The following is a 23163-nucleotide window of genomic DNA, read 5'->3' as shown; positions in this document are numbered from 1 at the left end:
CCATTCTAGGGGTGATTTCCCTGTGTCAGGAGTGTTTCCTATGTATAAGGAGTGACATTTCAGGGGTGATTTCTGTGTGTCAGGAATGATTTCCCTGCGTCAGAAGTGCCATTTCAGGGATGATTTCCCTGTATCAGCAATGCCATTTCAGGAGTGATTTCCCTGTATCAGCAATGCCATTGCAGGGGTGATTTCCCTGTGTCAGGGATGATTTCCCTGTGCCAGGAGTGATTTCACCATGTCAGGAGTGATGGTTCAGCAGTGCCATTTCAGGGGTGATTTCCCTGTACCAGCAGTGCCATCTCAGGGATGATTTCCCTGTGTCAGTGATGATTTCCCTGTGCCAGCAGTGCCATTTCAGGGATGATTTCCCTGTATCAGCAATGCCATTTCAGGACTGATTTCCCTGTATCAGCAATGCCATTTCAGGACTGATTTCCCTGTATCAGCAATGCCATTTCAGGACTGATTTCCCTGTATCAGCAATGCCATTTCAGGACTGATTTCCCTGTATCAGCAATGCCATTTCAGGACTGATTTCCCTGTATCAGCAATGCCATTTCAGGACTGATTTCCCTGTATCAGCAATGCCATTTCAGGACTGATTTCCCTGTATCAGCAATGCCATTGCAGGGGTGATTTCCCTGTGTCAGTGATGATTTCCCTGTATCATCAGTGCCATTTCAGGGATGATTTCCCTGTGTCAGTGATGACTTCCCTATATCAGCAGTGCCATCTCAGGGATGATTTCCCTGTGTCAGTGATGATTTCCCTGTATCATCAGTGCCATTTCAGGGATGATTTCCCTGTGTCAGTGATGACTTCCCTATATCAGCAGTGCCATCTCAGGGATGATTTCCCTGTGTCAGTGATGATTTCCCTGTGCCAGCAGTGATTTCCCTGTGTCAGCAGTGCCATTTCAGGAATGATTTCCCTGTGTCAGCAGTGCCATCTCAGGGATGATTTCCCTGTGTCAATGATGATTTCCCTGTGCCAGCAGTGCCATCTCAGGGATGATTTCCCTGTGTCCGTGATGACTTCCCTGTGCCAGCAGTGATTTCCCCGCACCAGCAGTGATTTCCCTGTATCAGCAGTGATTTCCCCGCACCAGCAGTGACTTCCCTATATCAGCAGTGCCGTGTCAGTGATGCTTTCCCCGTGCCAGCAGTGATTTCCCCGTGCCAGCAGGGCCATCCCAGCAGTGCCATTCCCGTGTTCCCCCGTAGGTGTGCGGAGGGGACAAGCCCTTCCTGGCTCCCAGCGACCTGCAGGCCAAGCACGCGGAGCTGAAGGAGGAGGCGGTGCGGCTGTTCCGCGGCGTCAAGAAGATGGGAGGGGAGGAGTTCAGCCGGCGCTACCTGCAGCAGCTGGAGGCCGAGATCGACGAGCTCTACATCCAGTACATCAAACACAACGACAGCAAGAACATCTTCCACGCTGCCCGCACCCCGGCCACGCTCTTCGTCGTCATCTTCATCACCTACGTGCTGGCCGGCGTCACCGGCTTCGTTGGCTTGGACATCATAGCCAGCCTGTGCAACATGATTCTGGGCTTGACACTTATCACACTCTGTACCTGGGCTTATATCAGATACTCTGGGGAGTACAGAGAACTGGGAGCTGTAATAGACCAAGTGGCTGCAGCCTTGTGGGACCAGGTAGGATAAAGAGCTTTTGATTTCAAACCCGCGCGCAGAAAGTATCCTCCCTGCACCCCGCTGGGTTTTTTGGTTTAAGCATTGGGTTTCCTGGGGATTTTCCTCCCCCTTTGAGGTGATTTTGGTTTTTAGGGTTGTTAGATCCAGCTGCTTGTGCTGTGATCGGTGCAGGGACGCCTTTCCAGTTTTAATTGAAGTTTTAATCTGTTCTGTAGAGCTTGCAGATGGGCAGAGGAATTGTTGCAGGTCAGTTTGTGCAGTTTGTTGTAAGGGGGAGGTCACAGGGCTGCCCTGTGCCTGTAGCACAGGTGGGGTGAGCAAGGCTGGAGCTGTGTCCCTGAGCCTCCAGTTCCTGTCCAGAGTGGAAAACAAGCTGTGTAGATCTGAGAAAACTCCCAGCAAGCTCTTTTGTTCTGCCTTTTTCTTTCCTCCTTGTCTTACCTGTCACCAGATGTGATTTTGTGGAGCCTTGTGGGCATGGGCAGCTCTGAGGGATGCCCTGGGGAGGATCCTGGTGTGTGTGCTTGGTGTGTGCATGGCTGTGGCTGTTAAAGAGGAGCAGCCAGGGCTCTCCTCTGCTTCAGGGCAGGGATTTGGGCTCTCCCAACTCTGCCAGAGGTCGGGGCCAGATCTTGACTCTGCCAGTTTTGGCACCAGACCCTGATTTCCCACTGCAGAAAAGGGAAAGCCCAGCCCACACAGAGTCCCCCTGACCCCTGCACCCCATCCAGGGGTACAGTCCATGTGTCCAGCTCTGCCCTCCTGCTCCTCCCAGGGCAGAGCTGGAGGAGCCCATCCCTCAGGAGCCACCCCAGCTCTGATTTCTGGCAGGAAGGGCCCTTCTCCTTCCCTGCTTTTCCTCCACCACAGAGGGTGTCATGGAGAGCAAGCACATTCCCTGCTTCCCTGTGCTGCTGCAGCTGACCATGCAGCTTTGGGGGAAACAAAGGCAGCATTTACTGATGGTCCTTCATTCCAGAGCTGGGCAGTGGTGCTGTCCCAGGTGGATTCATCCTGGCTGTCCTGTCCCCAGCACCTGAGCACCCCCAGTAAAGCCCCCTGCAGTGTCCCTTTGCCCGGGACACTTCCCAGCAGCCTGTGGGATGTGCTGGAATATTCAATCCCATCCCAGTGCAGGAGGCAGTGGCAGTTCAGCAAGAACAGGCATGAACAGCAGGAAGGTGCTGCCCACTTGCAACATGTCCAGCTGGGGCAAAATAAAGAGGGTAAAGTGCTTGGAGCTGGTGCTGGCTTCCACAGGCCCTGTGGCTTTCCAAGCAGAGGGAAAGTTCTCCCAGGAAGGATTTGTGGCAGAGGGGAGCTGCTGGCTTGGGTGACTGTGCCCACCAGGAGCCAGCAGCTCTGTCCCGTGGGAGTGGGAGCAGTGCAGGAGGGATGGCTGGACAGAGCAGGGAGGGGGTGACAGTTTGGGATGAGCCCCCCATGGAGCACCCCAGGGATGAGCTGCCATGGACACTGAGATCCACAGAGCTGTTTCTTTCTCTCTCTGTCTCCCTTTGCCAATGCCCCTCCCAGGGAAGCACCAATGAGGTAAGTGGCTCTTGCTCTCTGCATGCTGCCCTGGGCTCCTGGGAAAAGCATCTTGGCCCCAAAAGCACCTTTGGGCTGCTGGAGGATGGGAATCACGAGGGCTCTGGCTGTTCTCTGGATGCACATGCCTGGGGCAGGGTGTGGATGTGGGCACTGAGCTGCAGGAGAAAGTGGGAGAGAGATTTGGGTGGGAAGTGTCAGGACACGATGGGGATTTTCATCTTTGTCCCATCAGCTCTGTTTGGGGATTTTCCTGTTGTGCCAGGAGGTCAAACCCAACCCCAGATTGTTTTGGAGCACCAAGTGCAGGTGCAGGCAGGGACAGCTGAGAGCCCCAGGCCTGGCCAGGCCTTTCCCTGCTGCTGGAATTGCTGTGGGTTTGTTTTTTGGGAAAAACCACCCCATACTGGATTGAGCTGAGTGCAGAGCCCAGAGGGCACAGTTCATCCATCCCCAGCACTTCCCTTGGCAGCAGGAATGCAATCCTGCTCTCCCAGTGTGGCAGGGGAGCTGCTCAGAGGGGAAATGGTCCCTGCCCAGGCCTTCCAGGAACAGGAAAACCTGGATGAGAGAGGGACATTCTGCCCCACTCAGGTGAGACCCCACCTGCAGAGCTGCCTCCAGCCCTGGGCTCCAGCATCAGAAGGATGTGGAGCTGCTGGAACAAGGCCAGAGGAGCCATGGAGCTGCTCCAGGGGCTGGAGCTGCTCTGGAGCCAGGCTGGGAGAGCTGGGAATGTTCCCCTGGAGAGGAGAAGGCTCCAGGGAGAGCTCAGAGCCCCTGGCAGGGCCTGAAGGGGCTCCAGGAGAGCTGGAGAGGGACTGGGGACAAGGATGGAGGGACAGGACACAGGGAATGGCTCCCACTGTCAGAGGGCAGGGATGGATGGGAGATTGGGAAGGAAATTTTGGCTGGGAGGGTGATGAGATCCTGGCACGGGGTGTCCAGATTTGCTGTGGCTGCCCCTGGATCCCTGGAAGTGTCCAAGGCCAGGCTGGACAGGGCTTGGAGCAGCCTGGGATAGGCAAACGTGTCCCTGCTCATTCCAGGGGGATTGGAACTAAATTTAGGTTTTTAGGGGTCCCATGGAGGGACAGGACACAGGGAATGGCTCCCACTGTCAGAGGGCAGGGATGGATGGGAGATTGGGAAGGAAATTTTGGCTGGGAGGGTGATGAGACCCTGGCACGGGGTGTCCAGATTTGCTGTGGCTGCCCCTGGATCCCTGGAAGTGTCCAAGGCCAGGCTGGACAGGGCTTGGAGCAGCCTGGGATAGGCAAACGTGTCCCTGCTCATTCCAGGGGGATTGGAACTAAATTTAGGTTTTTAGGGGTCCCTTCCAAGCCAGTCCATTCTGGGATTCTGATCACAGAGCTCACAGGGAGCTCTGTGTGTGCCCAGCTCCCTGTGCTCCTCCTGGCCAGCCCTGCAGGACCCCAGTGTGAGCTCCTGGAATGTTCCTTGGGCAGAGCCTCACCAGGATCTGATTCAACCAAAAAAAAAAAAAGACAAATTTCCTGCACATGGGCATTATTTATTGCAGCTCTGGATCCCAGTGCCTCCCCAGCCTGGCCCAGGTGTGGCACCAGACATTTCCATGTTTTGCTGTGTCACCAAAGCCCACCAGCTCCAGCTGGCAGTGCCACCTCCTGAGCCACTGAGTTCTGGGGGGAGTTCCTTTAGAAGAAATTGAAGCTGTTAAAAACCATCCCATCCCTCGTCCCCCCCAGCAGCCAGGGTGGTCCTGTGGTACCTCAGGGTTTGCTGTGGCTGAGGTGCTGAGCAAACCCTGTCAGGTAAAAACGAGCACTGTGGGACTGGTTTGGCATCACAAAACCCTAAAACAGCCCAAAATGCTGCAGGGTGGCCTGGATAGGGCTTGAAGGGGAATTTTCAAGCAAGACAAGCAGAGAAGCTGTGTGAAATCTCTTCTGCCTGTCCACTGTGTTGCCAAACAATCCCAAAACACCTTCTGTTCCCAAAAGCCTGTTTGGGATGGGATCAGCATCCTCTTGGACACCTCTGGAGGCATCTCATCCTCATCCTCCTCACTGCCCCTTCAGCCTCTCCTGCTCCATTCACCCCCTGAGGGAACTCATCACCCTGTCAGTGCTCAGGTGCCTCTTCCCACCCCTTCCAGAGCTGATCCAGCTTGCCAGCAGTCCCCAGCAGGAGCTGATGGGATTTGGGTTGGTTTTTCCCTCTCCCAGTGCCAAGTTCATTTGAAATGGGAACGTCAGAGCTGTGACAATTGGTGACACCAAGTCCTCTGCAGCCAGAGCCGTGTCCTGGCACCTCCTGTGCCGTTTGCTGTGGGATGAAGGTGGGGAAAGGCAGGGAGGGACACGAGGGGTGTCACCCCTGGGGTCAGATGTCACCCGGCCCTGTGGGTGCTGTGCCGTCGGTTCCCTGTGGGAAGTGCAGCCCTGCAGCTGCTCCTGCCTGGTCTGAGCCTGGCCTGGCTCCAGGACAAACAGAAAATGGTAAAATCAGGAGAAAATCCACATCACCTGCAGAAGAATGATGGGGACAGGGACCCGTGCCACCCCAGCCTGGGGCTGAGGCACTTACGGAGCTGCCTGGGGGGCGAAGGAAACGCTGAGGCTGCAGGAACCAAAACTGTGTGTGGAACACACAGGGAAAAACAGCCCCAAAGGCCTCAGTCGTGGTCCAGATGAATGATTGACACAGCTCAGGGGGGACGAGGTGCTTGGAAAATTGGAATTGTAGAGTCACAGAATTCCCTGAGCTGGAAGGGACCCGCAGGGATCAGCCAGGGCAGCTCCTGACCCTGCCCAGACCCCCAGCAATCCCAGCCTGGGATCCCTGGCAGCTCCTGGAGCTCTGGCAGCCTCGGGGCTGTGCCCATTCCTGGGGAGCCTGGGCAGTGCCAGCACCCTCTGGGGGAAGAACCTTTCCTGAAATCCAGCATGAACCTGACACAGCTCCAGCCATTCCTCAGGCCCTGAGCCCGGGAGCTGGAGCCCTCTGTGTGCTGGGCACTCCACCCAACAGCACACGGAAGGCTGGGATGGATCGGGATTCCCTGGGATCGGGATTCTGTGTGTTTGGGATTCCCTGGGATCAGGATTCCCTGGGATCAGGATTCCCCGGGATTAGGATTCCCTGGGATCAGGATTCCCTGGGATCAGGATTCCCCGGGTTTGGGATTCCCTGGGATTAGGATTCCCCGGGTTTGGGATTCCCCAGGATCAGAATTACCTGGGTTTGGGATTCCCTGGGTTCAGGATTCTCTGGGTTTGGGATTCTCTGGGTTTGGGATTCCCTGGGTTCGGGATTCCCTGGGTTCGGGATTCTCTGAGATTGGAATCCCCTGGGTTTGGGATTCTCTGGGATCAGAATTCCCTGGGATAGGGGTTTCCTGGGATCAGGATTCCTCAGGTTCGGGATTTGCCGGGTTTGGGATTCCCTGAGTTTAGGATTCTCTGGGATCAGAATTTCCTGGATTTGGGATTTCCCCAGTTTGGGATTCCCTGGGATAGGGATTTCCTGGGATCAGGATTCCCCAGGTTTGGGACTCCCTGGGATTGGCATTACCTAGGTTTGGGATTCCCCGCCCCGGTGATCCCGGCGGTCCCGGCCCCGGCCCCGGTGATCCCGGCGGTCCCGGCCCCGGCCCCGGTGATCCCGGCGGTCCCGGCCCCGGCCCCGGTGATCCCGGCGGTCCCGGTCCCGGTGATCCCGGCGGTCCCGGCTCCTCTCGGATCGCCGCCCGCAGCAGCCCGGCTCCGTCCCAGCCCGCCGGCAGCGGAACCGCCCCGTCCCTGTGTACATACGGCACCGCCGCAGCCCAGAGCTTTGGTTTGTCATGGCCGGCGACTCCCAGCTCATTTATGAAGCCTTATTTTCCCCCTTCTTAATTAGTCACCACTGAGGAAATGATAATTTACGTGATGCCGCAACTAAAATGGCCGAAGCTTGTTCAAAAGCCAGTTTATTTCGGGTACTTGAAGAAGTTGTAACATGTAACCACGTTTTTTTCCTTCGTTTAACTGTTTAATTACATGAACATAATTAAAGGTGTTAACTTGCTTTATCAGACACTGTTAAGGGCACTTCGCTATGGCCTGTGAAGGGTGCTGTGAGGAACCGTTTCTGTTTGTCTGCACAAAGTGTCACTTTGTAGCTGTGCTGGAGGAAGTTTCTCTGTATTTCTGTACATATTTATCCACGATAGTGCATAGGATGTGTGGTACAGTTCTATTCTTTTATTGTCAGGACTATTAAAGTTTGCTTTTGGTTCCTAAGAACTTGGTTCTGCAGAGAAAAGTCATTTATTACCTAGGCACGAGCTTCTCCTCTGGGGTTTTTTGCATGTTTGGTGTGATTTGGGGTTTCACAGTTGGTGTTTTGAGGGTCATTTCTGCACTGACAGACCCAGAGCTCGGTGCCACCAAGAGCTTTGATCATCTCGAGCCCGTGGGGCTTCTACTGCTGGCAGGAATGGTTTATCTGATGTTCTGAAAGGCCACGAATCAGTCACACAAACCCTTCGTTCATTGAACAAAATGATTTTTATTGAATTAATAGGATTTACAAGAAATGTACTTTTTTGTCTGCAGTGTTTATTGCACTGAAAAGAACCCATAAATAACGTATCAGGACAATTAATGAACCAAATGAAATTACTGGAGAGGGCAACTGGACAATTAAAGATTTTCCCCAAGTGAGGAGCTTTAAGACAAAAGCTCATTGAAAAAAAGAAACAGTCATTGCTGTTACATCCCTGATTTTCCCCCTGGGGTGGCACAGTGGGTCACACAATGCCGCTGCCTTTCCACTGGAGCGGGTCAGGTTTTGGGAAATGCAGGATCAAAACCACTCTGCTTAGAGATCTTGGTCTTTGGGAAGGTACAAGCGTTCCCCCTCGAGTAATCTGTGTGAAAATGAGGAGTGAATCTGGAGCACTAATGAGCTAAAGTAAAAAATAAGGCAACTCGGATCCGAAGGGCGAAATCAGCTCCTGCTGCGGCTGAACAGGCCCGGGGCTGCTTCTGTACATTAAAGCTGTAAACAAAGAGCGGAGCTCTCTCAGGAGAGGGATCCCAAATCCCCGGGGAAACGCCCGAGGCATCTGGGTTTGGACAACGTTTGGAAGCCAGGACGCGACAGTTGCATCTACCACCCTTAAAAAATACACAGCCAGCTTTAACAGCGCAGCTGACTGCAGGACAGGGATCCGGGATCCGACGGAACCGCCGGCTCCTCAGGACAACAAACTACTCCCGGCACGGCAAAAAAAAAAAAATTAACAAACAATTCCCACTTTTTTTTTTTCTTTATAAACAACACATAATACATGTAGAAAAATATTCAAGAGGATAATAACAAAGGTGCAACGTCAACAGAAAGGAGCTGCCTTTCCAGCAGAAGCGCTGTTCCTTCAGTAGCTGGCGCCGTGCTGCTGCGGGCGGCGCTGCTGCCGCTGCTGCCGCTGCTCCAGCTCGGCCAGCAGCGCCTGCCTGTACGCCTCGTAGAGCTTCACGATGCGCTCCAGCTCCTTCATGAACAGCAGCTTCAGCATGCCCTGGTACGTGTCCAGGTCGGCCAGCTGGAACAGCTCCCACTTGAGGATGTGGTCGTACCTGCGGGGGACACACAGGGTTCTGCCGGGACGGTTTGTGGGATTGATGGTGGAAGCTGGGGGGTGTGTTTAAAATTAACAAACAATTCCCACTTTTTTTTTTATAAACAACACATAATACATGTAGAAAAATATTCAAGAGGATAATAACAAAGGTGCAACGTCAACAGAAAGGAGCTGCCTTTCCAGCAGAAGCGCTGTTCCTTCAGTAGCTGGCGCCGTGCTGCTGCGGGCGGCGCTGCTGCCGCTGCTGCCGCTGCTCCAGCTCGGCCAGCAGCGCCTGCCTGTACGCCTCGTAGAGCTTCACGATGCGCTCCAGCTCCTTCATGAACAGCAGCTTCAGCATGCCCTGGTACGTGTCCAGGTCGGCCAGCTGGAACAGCTCCCACTTGAGGATGTGGTCGTACCTGCGGGGGACACACAGGGTTCTGCCGGGACGGTTTGGGGGATTGATGGTGGAAGCTGGGGGTTGTGTTGGGGAGTGGGATGGAGGAACAGAATCCCTCCAGGAATGGAGGAGTGAGAAGAATAAAGCGGCGCAGGAGAACAGGGGTGCTCCCCTGGAGAGGAGAAGGATCCAGGGAGAGCTCAGAGCCCCTGGCAGGGCCTGGAGGGGCTCCAGGAGAGCTGGAGAGGGACTGGGGACAAGGATGGAGGGACAGGACACAGGGAATGGCTCCCAGTGCCAGAGGGCAGGGATGGATGGGAGATTGGGAATTGGGAATTCTGGGCTGGAATTGCCAGAGCAGCTGTGGCTGCCCCTGGCAGTGTCCAGGTTGGACAGGGCTTGGAACACCCTGAGATGTCCCTGCCATGGCAGGGGTGGAATGGGATGGTTTTGAAGTCCCTTGCACATGAAACCATTCTGGGATTCTGTGGAAATGCTTTTTGGAAGCACTGAACAGCAATTCCATTCACAACCCACCTGGAATATTTCCTGTAGAACATCTGTTAAAATACCAGAGTAAGACAGAAAGCTGAATTCTTTCAGCAGCTCAGCTCCCTCCCAAAGATGGGCACTGCTGTCCCAGTGCAGCTGTATCGAGTGTTCTTGGCTGCTTAACCTCTCCAATTAACCCCTGCTGGTTAATTAGCAGCAATAATCCCCAATGGGTATTTAATGCAAACCCTGCTCTGGTCCCACCCTCACTGCCATACCCTCCTTTCCTGCTTTTCCCTCACACAACCCACCCACAGTCTGATTCCCTGGGCTTGGAAATGGGGAGCTGACTGCTGTGAGTATTCCTGAACAGGAGAAACTCCTGCAATAATGGAATTATTTGATGCAGCTGAGGCACAGGAGAAGATGGATTCACCTGGGTGCAGGCTGAGGCTGGAATATCAGTGGATTTATGGAAATAAACTGCGTTCCCCACTGAAAGTCACATTCCAGAATCACAGAAGCACCAGCACGTGCAGGTGACTTCCAATCTCATTAAAACCTACCACAGCCTCTGTGTTAAAGTCATCCCTCATTCTGACAGGGCTGCACTGCTAAAATCAGTCTTTTTCCCCCCAAAAAAAGAGAAATAAACTGCAGCTGTTTGGAGTCTGGGCTGTGTGTTGACAGGGAGGGTTGAAGTTTCCAGGCAGAGCCACCTTTGGGAGCACCTCTGGATTGCAGAGCCCCCAGGGACAACCTTCCAACCTTCCCTCCTGCTCCCCTCCCACTCACCAGGAGCCTTCCTGCCCTCACAGGAAGGAAATTTTTCTGGAAACAGAGATTATTTTGGTTAACACCTACTGGACTCCCTCTCAGGCTTTTTGTTATCTTCTAGAGGAATTTTTAAAAACAAAATCTAGTATTTTTTCTGTAATTATCTACTCCTCTCAACAAAAACTGGGCTTTACAGCTAAATCCATGTACAGAGCCAGGGGTAAGTAAGAAATCATGACAAAAAAAACCCAGTGATTTCAGTGCAAAACTGTGCTGATAATTAAAAATTTAAAAATTTGTCTGCCTACTTGCTGTAAAGAAATCCCTCACAAATTGTTTAATTTGTCTTATGTTTGCTTCTCAAATTTCAAGAAAATACCCAAAATAATCCACACAACACAGGCTGAGCTATTTAAATTTACATTGTCTGGATGTGTCAAAGACCTAAATAAAGGAATGGACCTGCAGCCAAAACCTGGAAGAATTTTTAGGAAACAAATCCTACAGGCTACAGGAACTGAGTCTGGAGCCTCATTGTACTGGGGGATTTTAGGGCAATTTAAATCTTTATGGGCTGCTGGCAAACCCAGCAGTCACAAGAAGTAACAGAACTCATTCAAATTGTAGTTACTAGGAGCAGGTAATAAAAAAAAGGAATTTTTTTAGTGGAAGTCACTGAACACCACAGCTTAAATTTGCAGATACAGACTGACCTTGCTGCTGGAAAACTGAGTTTCTCCATATTCTCCTTATGAATAGCACATTATTTAATAATTATTACACCACATTTGGGATTTTTATTGCTTTCTATTCAGTGTTACTGTTCTGCAGAGCTGCACCCATTAAAAAATCTCATTTCTTTATGCTGACTCAAACCTTTTTTTGGAGGAGACTCCCTGTTCCTGCAGCAGTTTTTTTGACAAAATGACTTTTTATTACCCTTTAGTTCTCAATTCAATTTCTTAAATAGAAATATAGAAATAGAGATGTCAGCCAGCATGTGGCCTAAAGGGGCTCCAAAGGAGCTGGAAAGGGACTTTGGACAAGGGATGGAGGGAAGGACAAGGGGAAGGGCTTTAAGCTGGAAAAAGGTAAATTTAGGTTGGATATTAGGAAGAAACAGTTCCCTGTGAGGGTGGGAGGCCCTGGCACAGGGTGCCCAGAGCAGCTGTGGCTGCCCCTGGATCCCTGGCAGTGCCCAAGGCCAGGCTGGATGGGGCTTGGAGCAGCCTGGGACAGTGGGAGGTGTCCCTGCCATGGCAGGGGTGGAATGGGATGGGCTTTAATGTCCCTTCCAACCCAAACAATTTCATGATTCTATGATTAAAAACTCTTAAAGGTGAAGGAAAAGCTGTGCTGTTTAAAAAGAAATAAAAGAGACATGAGGAAGTTCTACCCTAGAAATGTTTCACATATTTTCTGAGCACGTGGTACCGCTCTTGTAAATACTCTGTGAAAGCAAAACACATCCTTCACCCTCTGCCAGAGCTTTCTGCCAGTTGTGGGAGCTGCACAAAGTGATCACTTCAAGTCTTGCCTGAAAGAAAGCAAATTCATCTCATAAACATTTGGTACAACTCCCTCGTGCTGTCAACCTCAGCCCTGAAAACCAAACACAGCACAAGCTCTGCTGTCAGTCACAGAAATTCAATTTTTTTTTTCATTTTCAGAGTGAAAAGCATAATGCTCTGCTGTCAGTCACAGAAATTCAAATTATTTTCATTTTCAGAGTGAAAAGCATAAAAAAAAAGGCAGAATCTCACTTGACAGGAGCCCTGGCATAGACCTGCAGCCAGTCAGGGATGTCAGCACTGTGGTAGGGGTTGGCAGGGACCAGCAGGGCTTGGCTCCTCTCCGGGGGCTGCGGCTGGTAGGACACGGGGGGCGGCTGATCGTAGCGGGGAACGCTGCAAGGACAGCACAGGGACAGGGACAGGTCACACTGCACTCACTGCAACCACTGCATGCACTGCACTCACTGCACTCTGCACACACTGCACTCACTGCACGCACTGCACACACTGCACTCTGCACGCCCTGCACTCACTGCACTCACCGCACTCACTGCACACACTGCACACTCTGCACTCACTGCAACCTGCATGCACTGCATGCACTGCACTCCCTGCACACCCTGCACTCACTGCACACCCTGCACTCACTGCACCCACTGCACACACTGCACTCACTGCACACCCTGCACTCACTGCACCCACTGCACACACTGCACTCACTGCACACCCTGCACTCACTGCACCCACTGCACACAGTGCACTCACTGAACTCTCTGCACTCCCTGCACACACTGCACTCCCCGCACACACTGCACTCACTGCACTCACTGCACTCCCTGCACACTCACTGCACTCACTGCGCTCCCTGCACACACTGCACTCACTGCACACTGCACTCACTGCACTCACTGCACTCACTGCACTCACTGCACTCTGCACTCACGGCACACACTGCACACCCTGCACACCCTGCACTCACTGCACTCCCTGCACTCACTGCACTCACTCACTCCTCAACATCACACAGAGATTCAGCACTGCAAAGGCTGCTGCTGCAACCTCAGCGGGGTCTGCACCCAGCAACTGCTGCTGCTGTTTGGCTGAAATCCACCTCAGCCCCACTCAGCACTGCACAACAAAGCACTGGAGCTGTTTTGAAAACATTTAAATATACTGATTTGTATCATCCACCACTCAACATGTCAGAACAGATGTATTCAGGCAGCAGCTGATCAGAATTACTCCATATAAAGATATCCCCATACATTTATCTCGTGACAAAAGTTGAAGAACTTTCTCTTCCTGGCTGTCAGCAGAACAGACTGAGCAGCAGAAATTAACAATTTGGATTAACAATTAACAGTTGGATTTGGTGTGTATTTACAATTAACTATTAATTTGGTGCATGTTAATTAACAGTTGGATTTGGTGTGTATTTACAGTGAACTGTTAAAACGGTGTATATTAACAATTAACATTGGATTTGGTGTGTATTTACAATTAACTATTAATTTGGTGCATGTTAATTAACAGTTGGATTTGGTGTGTATTTACAGTGAACTGTTAGATTTGGTGTATATTAACAATTAACATTGGATTTGGTGTGTATTTACAATTAACTTAGATTTGGTGTAGATTAACAACTAAGATTGGATTTGGTGTGCATTATTTCTATTTTGCTTTGTGATTTTGAGTAGCTCACACACCCATTTTCACTGCAGACAAGACTTAATTCACGTTTCAGATGCCCAGAGCACCTCCAGCACATCAGACCAAGCCTCCTTTCAGTCTACAGCTCAGTTCTCTTCTCAGCACCTTTGCTGTTTTACTGGCAGCTGCAGAGCCCTGACTGAGCAGCAATATCCTGCTGCTAAACCTCAGAAACACGAGGCAAAACCCGAACTTCCCTCACTGAGAAGCGGCAAAGCCGAAAATAACATTTTTTTTTTCTGTTGCATCCCGCTGGCTGAGACAAGCCCGGGGGGCAGGAAGGTGGGAGGCTCACCTGGGAGCACAGGGGTGTTTGTACTGAGCCCTTTTGTTGATGTGATCCACGTAGTAAACGCCGAATTCCGCGGACTCCACGCGCTCCCAGCCCGGCGGGAGCCCCTCCCGCTCCAGGGGGTGGCTCCAGTGCGTGGTGTTGGTGTTGTGATCGATGTAATATTTCCTTCCTCTGATAGTCCAGTCCACTGACCAGCCAGGAGGAAGAGGTAAATCTTCAGAACTATGATTTGTTAAGTTTCCTAAAGATGTAGCAGCAACTCTCCCGATGCCTAAAACAAAGGGAGATCGGGGTTTAGGGAAAGATTTACAGAAATTATAATTTTTGTTAATAAGTTATTACGGCTGATTCATCCACCAACAACAACAAAAAAAAGCATTTAAAAAACCAAAACCAACCAAACCGAACAAAAAGAAGTTAAAGTTCATTTATCAACAAAAAAAACCCCCAAAAAGCTGAAGTCAGAAATTAAAACTATCCAGACAAATCACTGAGTCCTCACAAAGCTTTTTAGGCGAACCAGTCAAGAGCAGCAACAGGACAAGGTAAACAAGAGAGGAGGGACAAGCAGGGTTGGGGTCCAAGAGCTGCCAGGAATCAGCAGCTGATCCAATTCCCACCTTTTCCCTGGAAACAGAGCACATCTGGGACTGATCCATCACCAGGCTGAAGAGCCTGCTCAGCAGCTCTTTGCAGTATGTCATTGGTTTAACACACAGAGTTTTTTTCAGACCAGCAGCTGGAGGGTGAGAGATGCCTACAGAAACAGCTCCTGTCCCAGCCCTCCCCAGGGATACTTGGGAAGAAACAAAAGCCAGATGAGCAAGAACAGAAAACTCATAAAAAAGCACCCCCAAGACGCCCAACCACAAAACCCCGGGGACAGAATCAAGAATTTTGCAGGCTTCTTTCCATCCTTGGGAATTTGCTACCTTCTGGATGTGCTGGGCTAAATTCAACTCTCTTTTAAAATTCATTTGAAGGAGTTCCCTTTAGTCCCTCACAGTTACACACTGCTTAGTTTTAATGAAAATTCCAATTATCTTTTCATCCCACAGCCAAATGCATCTATTCAATGCCACTGTCAGCAGAGTTTGTGTGTTGCTTTTTCCCACAGCCAGCAGAAGGGATTTGGGAGCCACTTTTCCCACTTTTTTACAAGTCAGAAATCACCCCCCCACACACATTTACTGACAGGAATACACCCCCTGCTCCTTTTCTTCAGGAATAACATTTTTGTGTGCTTATTTTCTGAGAGAAGGGAAAGGCAGAGTCTCTCTCTAATAAAATGCCAGCCTGAAACCTGGGTGAGCTATATCCTACCAGAATATTATAATAATTGAAAATTAAGTTACAGGAAGGCTCCAAAACAACTGAATAAATTATAAATAAATTAACCCCCCCTCACAAACATCCTCCTTTAAAACTCTGTGCTCATCCATAAATCTTTTTCCAGCCTTGTCATGCTCTGAACTGTTTGGCCCTAAAGGATTTCCTCTTGTGTCAGTTCTTACCTGTTTGTCAGCACTACAAAGGGAAGCTGATGGCTGTGTCCATCTTTAATTGGGATTGAACAACCCAGACCTTAATTCCAGAGAAAAGAAACATCTGGAGCATTCCTGACCTTTGGAAGGGCTGGGGCAGGGGAGCTGGTTCAGCTCCACATGCCACTGCCAAAACAGAAACATTTCAGCTTCTTGAAAATGCTGTGCTTGGGCTGAACAAATCCAGGATTTTCCCCCACTAGCTGAAGCTCTGGGATGTGATTTCATGGATGGGGAAATTGTTAAATCATCGCTGCCAGGAGAGCTGGACACAAATTTTGGGGGAAAAAAATCCGTGTTTTTCTGTTTCCTGTTAAAACCTGCACATCCCTGCATTTTTCTTACAGTTCCTCCTCTTAAATTCTGGCCTCAAATCCACAGGTATTTATTTTTACTAAAGGTAAACTTTAGTGCCATCCTCTGCACTAAAGTTCTCCTGACACATGGATTCTCCCAATGCCAGCATATTTTTAATTTCCAAGATGCAAAGAACAAAAATAACACCAGATCACAAATGTTTTATCCATTCCTTTTGCCATTTTCATTTCATAGATAAAGAAGCAGAGCCAAACCATTAAAATAAACTTGCACAGATGCAGAAATTACCAGTTTTGAACAATATTCCATGGACATGAAATCAAAGGCCAGACTTATAAACTGATGATTGTAACTATAATTTTTTTCCCTTATATCACAGATTATATTGGAATATTCTCTGTGCTGGAAGTTTTAAGATGTTGACATTCACAGGGCCTTAAAGCCATCAACCACTGTGGCATGAAAATCAACAATTAGTACAATTTAGACATTTTTTTCCTGTAAAATTATTTTTTAGAGATGAAAAGAAATTGTCTGTTGGTTTTCCTGATAAACCTCAGATGTTCCTTTGTGGGAGGATGGATACACACATAAGAGGAAAAGCTCCTCCTATAGTTTTGAACAGTAAGAGAAGAGGAAAATTAACTTTTATATATATTTTTATATATATTTACACACACCTGTAATTTCAACTAAACAACACTTGGCAGAGTGAATTCCTCTGTGATCTTTTCCAAAGTATAACCCAAGGAAGAAAATTCCAAGACAGCCTAAATCCATGGACTGCCTTTTCCATGGCAAATTGCCAGGAATGCCATTTTCTGCATTTAAATTCTGAGCCCCAAAGCATTTTCACAGCAGCCCAAAGCTCCACACAGGATTTTCCTGCAAGCACCAGGGATGTTCCCTGGGTTGGGGGCTGGCACCAGATTTATGGATCCCAAATAGAAAAGCTGAACATTTTTTATACAAACATTTTTATTAGAACCTTTTCAAAATGTCTCTTTCAAGCTTGTCAAGCCTCATCTGCTAATTCTGTTTATAATGTTATATTATATTAGCTAACAGGGTGTTTTTTGGTTCAGCTGTTGCTTTTAAGGAATATCAACATTGAAATTGAGGCTTTAATTTTCCTTCCATTTCAAAAATCCAGTATCTTCAATTTAAGGTCTTGAATTATCAATTCTAAGCAGCACATGCCAGTGCACTTTATCAATGCAAAATGTTCCTTCTCTTAAAAATCCAAAGAAAGCCACAAGTGTGAACAATCTGTAGTGTGTTCTTCACTCAGGGAAGTTGTGTTTAGGAAGGAACAAAGGAACTGGAAATTATGTCAGTGCTTTCCCAGTAAAAGGGTTTTTTAATGAGGGAACCTTGCCTGGAAAGAAATCCAAGCCTTCTGGAGCAAAGATTCCCAGGCCAGCAAAGGGCAGGTAGGAAAGGCAGCAGAGAAATCCCACCACCAGCATAAAGGGCAAAGAGCAAAACCAGAGGAGAAAGTTCCACTTGGGTACAAAATGCAGAGAAATTTCAGAGCCCAGGAACTCCCCACAAGTGACTTCACCCAAATTTCCAAAGTGTTGCAGAGCAAATCTTACAAAACAATATTTGTCTTTAATTAGCCCAATTGTCCTGAGAGCCTTTTTTCAGGATGCCAAAATCCTCTCCCTTCCCCTCATCGGAGCTGGGTGAAGAGCAGGAAGAGAAGATGAACAAACTGTTTAATTTTAAAAGAGTAAGCAGCAGTACAATAACAAAAAGTTCCAATAAGTCTCCTGTCTAGCCAGGTCTGCAGGTCCCAGGCTTTCCTAACCCACTCCAAAGCATCTGAAGGAACTTCCTGAGCACAAGCACCTCTTTTGTTGGAGGGAATGGGGCGTTGCAAGCAAGCACAAATTCACTAATAGGAAATGACAGGAAGAACTCTGAAAGCATCAAGAATTATGCTGCAAAATTCCTGCAAAATCAGCACAACAGAAGAAAAAGGCAGGAACTGCCATTTGTTTAAAACTGAGAGACGTGTACACACAGAAAAATAAAAATATGGGTATTTCAGCTCTAAATGGGTTTCATGTCATAATTTGCATTTCTTTTGCTCTTACATTAAACAACTTCACAGTTTTTCAGGGGTACAACTTAACAGATGAACCAAAAGCAGACTGGATTCTCTGTTAAATTGTTTTTTCTCCTGTGACATCCCAGTGAACTCATCACAATCCACCACCAGCAAGTGCCTTTACAGTGTTGATTTCAAGCTCAGCAATTTTCATAGACACAGAAGAATGGTTCAGCTTACCGCTCACACAGGCACAAATAACTCTGAGGTCTTGGTTACAAGTTACTTCCAATCTACACTGTAGGTATAACTTCAACCACAGACCTCCCCAAAACTTTAACCTAGAAGAGAGGAAAGAGATGGCGAGGAAAGACAGGTAAAGTCTCTTAGAATTAAAAGTTTGAAAAGGACACTCATAATAATAAAAAAAAAAGAAATTAAAAATTTAAGAAATGCCACAGAGGTAGCTAAATGTACAAAATCAGGAGGTATCTCAACTGAAAATACTGGTCAGGAAAATCAGCAGCACTGAACTGGTAATCAGAAACAAAGTGAATGAAAACATGGAAAGGAGGAGATGGCAGAAGTGAAGCACGGCGAGAGAGAAAAGTGGCTTGAAGGAGAAATGCCCATGGAAGGACACGGCGATGCTGAAACACCAACTGCTGCAAAAGCACAGGGCTGCCCTCCAACCCTGGCTGAACGCTGAAGTCTTGAGAAGAACGTGTTTGCAGCTTGTCTCCGAATCACAGAGAGGACAGACTCGGTTGTGAACGAGAGCTGAAATTCACAGGCACCTCTTCGCTTCCAGACTGCTCCCAAAAATCACCTCAGCGTGAGCACCATGGAATAGCAGCAAAGCGGGAACACCTCGTGCTCACCAGGCAACATTTCCTTGGGAATCCACCCAAAACACACCAGAACTGACCAAGGGCACCTTTGGAGGGAGGGTGGGACAGGAGGGGAAGGGGAGAAGGCAGAATTTACAAACTCCAGCTAAAAACCAGACTTTTCATTTGGAACTGCAGGCATCAGGCAATTCTGGCATCTCAATGAAGAGAAACAACAATGGAGACGAGTAAAGAAAAGTAATTTAGACAAAGACAGTGAAAGCAACAGGCTCTGGAAATGCAAGAAAAAGAAACAAGGAATTACAGAGACATTTGGGTAACTCAAGGAAAACACTGAAGGTGTGAAGCATGGGATGGTTCAAATAAAAAGAAGCTTAATGGTGAGATGAAGGAAGCAACAAAACCTAAAATTTTCTTATTTTGGGCCACGTAATTCTTTAAGAAAGAGGAAAAGAGGACTTTAGGAGTTCATATGGAGATGAAAAAAAATGGAGGAAAGGGAAAACAGTGGCAACTAAAAGGCTCACCTTCGTCTCTCCCTACGAGTGCATGAGATTAAATACTCACCCATCACAAAACCTGTGTAAAACTTGTTCAAAATATGAAATGTTAAAGAATGAATGACCAAACCAAGCAAACAGGAGCAGCTCCTTTATGATTTCCAGGGCTAAGGTCAACAAACAGCAAGAAAAAAATCTATTTAGGAAGAAAATGTTGCTACCATTGAGCAAAATACGGAGCTCCTTTTAAAAATTTGCCACACGAATCTCCACCTCCAAGCTGGAGCTCCATTTCTGGGAATCTCCTCAGCAGACACAGCTGCTGTTTAATCCTCAAAGTTTGTGAAATCCTCCCCTCCTGCCTCTCCTCCCTAAAACATCCCAGCACACACTCCCAGTGCTTGTTACCTGGACTGGGTAAGTGTTTAATGACTGCTGGATGAGCAACAGCGGGCAGAGAAGCAGGGTTTGCACACAAAATCCAGGCAGATCAGATATATACATTTAGAAAAATAAAGGAGGATTCAAGTAGCAGGCCTTAAACCCCAGCATTTCAGAATTTCCTGGCTGGTATTTCCATTTTTCGTGGAAGTGTTTCTGTGGTGAAGAAAACCCAAGGCACTGACAGGTTCTGATCCCACACAGGAGGTCAGCAGCATTAAGAGCTGATGTCCTCCCTGGCAGATTTCTTTTTCTAGACAGATTTAGTTTATTACACACTAATTACAATTTTGTTTACAGATTACAGGTGACAATGTATTTAATATTGAAGGTACATTATTTACAGGTTTGAAATGTTTCTTTCAAACTCCTCCTTGGGCATAGTTTTTGTAATATCAAATACAGAGTCAAACATTTCAGGAAAGTAATATTTAATGGGTTCTTCTTTCTTATGCTGTTTTGTTTTAGGAAACAAAGGCAAGTTCCAGTGAAATTAAGGGGGGAACAGGCATACTTACAAACCATTTTAAAAGCAAAAAGAAAGGAGTCAAGGATTAGAAAGTAAATTTCCACACAAATTAGATGCCAATTTGCTAATTACACAAAGCAGTCATTCCTCCCTGTGACTATTTATAAGAATTATTTTAATTATTGAGGTTAAACTCAAACAATGAAATTAAGTAATAAGATGATAATTAAAATTTAATGATAATAACAATAATAATAATGCTGCAATGTTGTAATTTAGGCCTGTTGGTTATCCTTTATATCATGAAAATAGGAGATGTCCCCCAATGAATAAAATTCCTTGCTAGCCAGCAACTGATGTGTAGAGGAGATGTACGTATGCTTAGCATTAAAAACCACAAAACCTGCTTGGCCTTACTCCATTTATTTAAGAAAATAATCCTGGCTTAAGACCATTTTTCCTTTCTGCATATGTGTGAACAAACCCTCAATTCCAATCACCCAAATCCCAGAAACGCCATGAAAAAGCAGCTCTGTCCTACACACCTCAACCACAATCCTGATCACCCAGACTCCCCAAGCCGCACCCAAAACCGCGTTTTAAACGAGGAAACCCTTACCTGAAGTGTGCCTCCCATGATTCTGGGACATCCTCTGGAAAAGATCACTGTTGTGTTCATAATACCTGTAGTCCTCGTGCAGGCGCTCGTTCAGCTGCCGTCTCCTCTGGGCATCGTAGAAATGATCGTAGTAATAGCCGCGGGCTCCGGCGTCGCCGTTCTCCAGCCCGGCGCCGGCCTCGGCCAGGAAGGGCTGCGAGGAGGAGCCGTATTCCCTGGGCACCTCGGCCAAGCTCCTGGCCAGGTACGAGGGTGCAGACAGTCTGTTGCTTTCTCGCCTCATTACCTCGTGAGGCGGCCTCTGCACGGCGGTTCGGAGGAAGCTCTGGCTCCTGGAGGCGATGCCATCGCCGCCGGGGGCGTAGGCGGAGGATGCGGGCTCGGGAGGGCAGATATCGGTGCGCCTCGGAATGGTCGGACCGTGGCGGATAAAGGAAGGCATCAGATCTGCCCGAGAGAAAGGAGGAGAAGTGAGAACACTGCCGGTGCAGATTGACACACTGGAATTGAGGAATTCACGTGCGGAAGCCGCTTAAGGCACCTCTAGCGCCTGTGTAAATGTGGTGGTAAAACTGCAGTGTCCTGGTGCAGCAGAAACCAACATCGGGAACCCACGGAGCAGTTCTGCCAGGGAAACTGCAGCTGCAATAAACAAACCAACCCCAAAGCCTTCAAAAAAACCACACAAGGGAAAAAAAAACCCAAACCCAAACCACCCACACCGTGCTGTGGATACATCAGCCAGGGTTCGTGTTTCTCTGTGAGAAGGGTCAAGAAAATCCACATATCCTGGCTACTGCTTCTTTGGGAATGCTGTCCTTACAAAGTGGGGATGACAAGATGTTAATGCCCACAGGAATCCAAGATAGAAACAGAATTCACGCTGCCCCCACTAATGCCAAAGTCACAAAATTCAGCCAGAAAAAACGACGGCATTCCACACACGTTAAGTTCTCAAATTATCAGGGGGATATTTCACTTTCTCCTTTAGAATTTCACTGCCTCCCTCCAGTATGTGAAACATTCCTCCTCTCCCTACTTTTACTTTCAACGTGATAAAAAAAAAAAGTAGTTTCCCTCCAGGTAAGTCAATACAGATGATAACTCTCACTTAGAATTAGGTAATTCCTACTATTAATAAACTTTTATTAACAAACTCTTTACAACTTATGGTTAAAATCTGGAGCGCCCCAGAAGGCGCCAGCAATAAATTGATTTATTTCTTTATTGGGCAAACAAACCCACTTCAGGGTTGTCTTCTAAGACCAACAAACCCAAACCCAAGCCCACTTTCGGTGCGTGTTTGCGGTGCTGTGCCCAGCCCTGGCTGCAGGATCAGCGCCACGGGAAGATCCCAAGGCTGAGTCACGGACAGCACCTGGAGCATTCCCTATTCACATCTGCTTCCTCAGGGATTTTATGCAACTGCCTGGCGGGACAGTTATCTCATTCCACAGCGCCCAGACGGGGAAAACAAGCGCTCGGTTCTGGGAGGAGCGGGATCAGGGATTCACGGTTCTGGAAGGGGCCCGGAGCTGCCTCAGGGACGCCTTCCCTACGCCAGGCTGCTCCAAGCTCTTCGCTTCATTTAAAAGCAACCTCTGCACACTGCCTGAACCCCGGCCGGCTGAAACTGAGAAAATCATAAAAACCACAAAAACCACCAAGTGCGGGCACGCTGAGCACCCGGTGGAACAAGGCGTGCGGGGCTCCCTTTGAAACTCGGGCTTCATTTCAGCTTTAACTTCCCTCCGTCATCTCCCAGGGCTCCTAACAGCATTAAAAACACATTTACAGGGAGAAAGAACCGCCACAGGGATAACTCCCCCTCACGCCCCTCACCCCGCCAAGGCCGCGCAGCTCCAGGGCCCGCCGGACCGGCCGCACACAAAGGCCTCGGCATCGGCCCCCGGAGCCGGCGTTCCCCGGTCCCCCCGACACTCACTCCGCAGCAGCGGGCTCGTCTCCTTCTTCACGTACTTCCCCTGCACCTCGCCCGGCTTGGAGAGCTCCGTCCGCGTCTTCTTCCGCGACAGCATCCCACCTCCCGGCCCGCTGCCACCGCCCGCATGCCCGGCGCCGCTCCCCGCTCCGCAGGGCGGGGGGGGGCCGCCCTCCGGGCCGGCCGCGGGGCAGCGCAGGGGAGGGGGCGCGGCCACAGCGCCCCCGCGCGGCGGGGAGGGCGCGGCCCCTCACGGAGCGGCGGGAGCCCGCCAGAACGGGAATCCCGGAGCAACAGGAACCCCGGAATGGGAGAAATCTCGGAATGACGGACTGACAGACCCTCACAGCGACAGAATCGTTGAATCGTTGAGGTTGGAAAAGACCTCCGAGATCAGCGAGTCCAAGCTGTGCCCGATGCCCGCCTCGTCACA

The 23163-nt window shown here is 49.1% G+C and overlaps 2 protein-coding genes across 4 annotated transcripts in view; one reads left to right on the top strand and one right to left on the bottom strand.

Annotated features, from left to right (window-relative positions):
- ATL1 (atlastin GTPase 1) overlaps window positions 1-3855 on the top strand; it is a 28592-nt gene extending 24737 nt beyond the window's left edge. Inside the window, exons 12-13 of one of the 2 annotated variants that reach the window (XM_041410360.1) lie at window positions 1227-1658; window positions 3195-3855. In XM_041410360.1, the coding sequence (XP_041266294.1) occupies window positions 1227-1658; window positions 3195-3629 (867 nt within the window). In that variant the 3' untranslated portion in view covers window positions 3630-3855. Of the gene's footprint in view, window positions 1-1226 lie in introns of both variants that reach the window. The other variant, XM_041410367.1, reaches the window with a different exon arrangement.
- A 5036-nt stretch (window positions 3856-8891) lies between these two features.
- SAV1 (salvador family WW domain containing protein 1) lies at window positions 8892-22891 on the bottom strand. Of its 2 annotated transcripts, XM_041409905.1 has the most exons (6): window positions 22734-22891; window positions 20789-21235; window positions 13991-14261; window positions 12235-12378; window positions 9740-9762; window positions 9012-9221 (listed from the first exon to the last, which is right to left on the bottom strand). In XM_041409905.1, the coding sequence occupies exons 1-6, from the start codon at window positions 22825-22827 to the stop codon at window positions 9154-9156; spliced, it is 1047 nt and encodes a 348-aa protein (XP_041265839.1). In that variant the 5' UTR covers window positions 22828-22891; the 3' UTR covers window positions 9012-9153. The 2 variants fall into 2 exon arrangements, with proteins under 2 accessions (XP_041265833.1, XP_041265839.1); XM_041409899.1 differs by lacking the exon at window positions 9740-9762 and having other exon boundaries at window positions 8892-9221.
- Window positions 22892-23163: the final 272 nt, after the last annotated feature.

The sequence above is a fragment of the Onychostruthus taczanowskii genome, unplaced genomic scaffold (assembly GCF_017590055.1).
Source record: "Onychostruthus taczanowskii isolate IOZ18803 unplaced genomic scaffold, ASM1759005v1 scaffold100, whole genome shotgun sequence".
Classification (NCBI taxonomy): Eukaryota; Metazoa; Chordata; class Aves; order Passeriformes; family Passeridae; genus Onychostruthus; species Onychostruthus taczanowskii.
The sequence above is the reverse complement of the archived record's forward strand: the minus strand, read 5'-3'. Positions and strand labels throughout refer to the sequence as shown.

Coding starts and splice junctions, on each gene's coding strand:
- SAV1 (XM_041409899.1), bottom strand. CDS start 22,827: ATGCTGTCGCGGAAGAAGACGCGGACGGAGCTCTCCAAGCCGGGCGAG. Junction 12,379..13,990: donor AAACACCCCTGTGCTCCCAG/GTGAGCCTCCCA, acceptor CTGTCCTTGCAG/CGTTCCCCGCTACGATCAGC. Junction 9,222..12,234: donor TATGCCAGGGCTCCTGTCAA/GTGAGATTCTGC, acceptor TGTCCCCCGCAG/GTACGACCACATCCTCAAGT.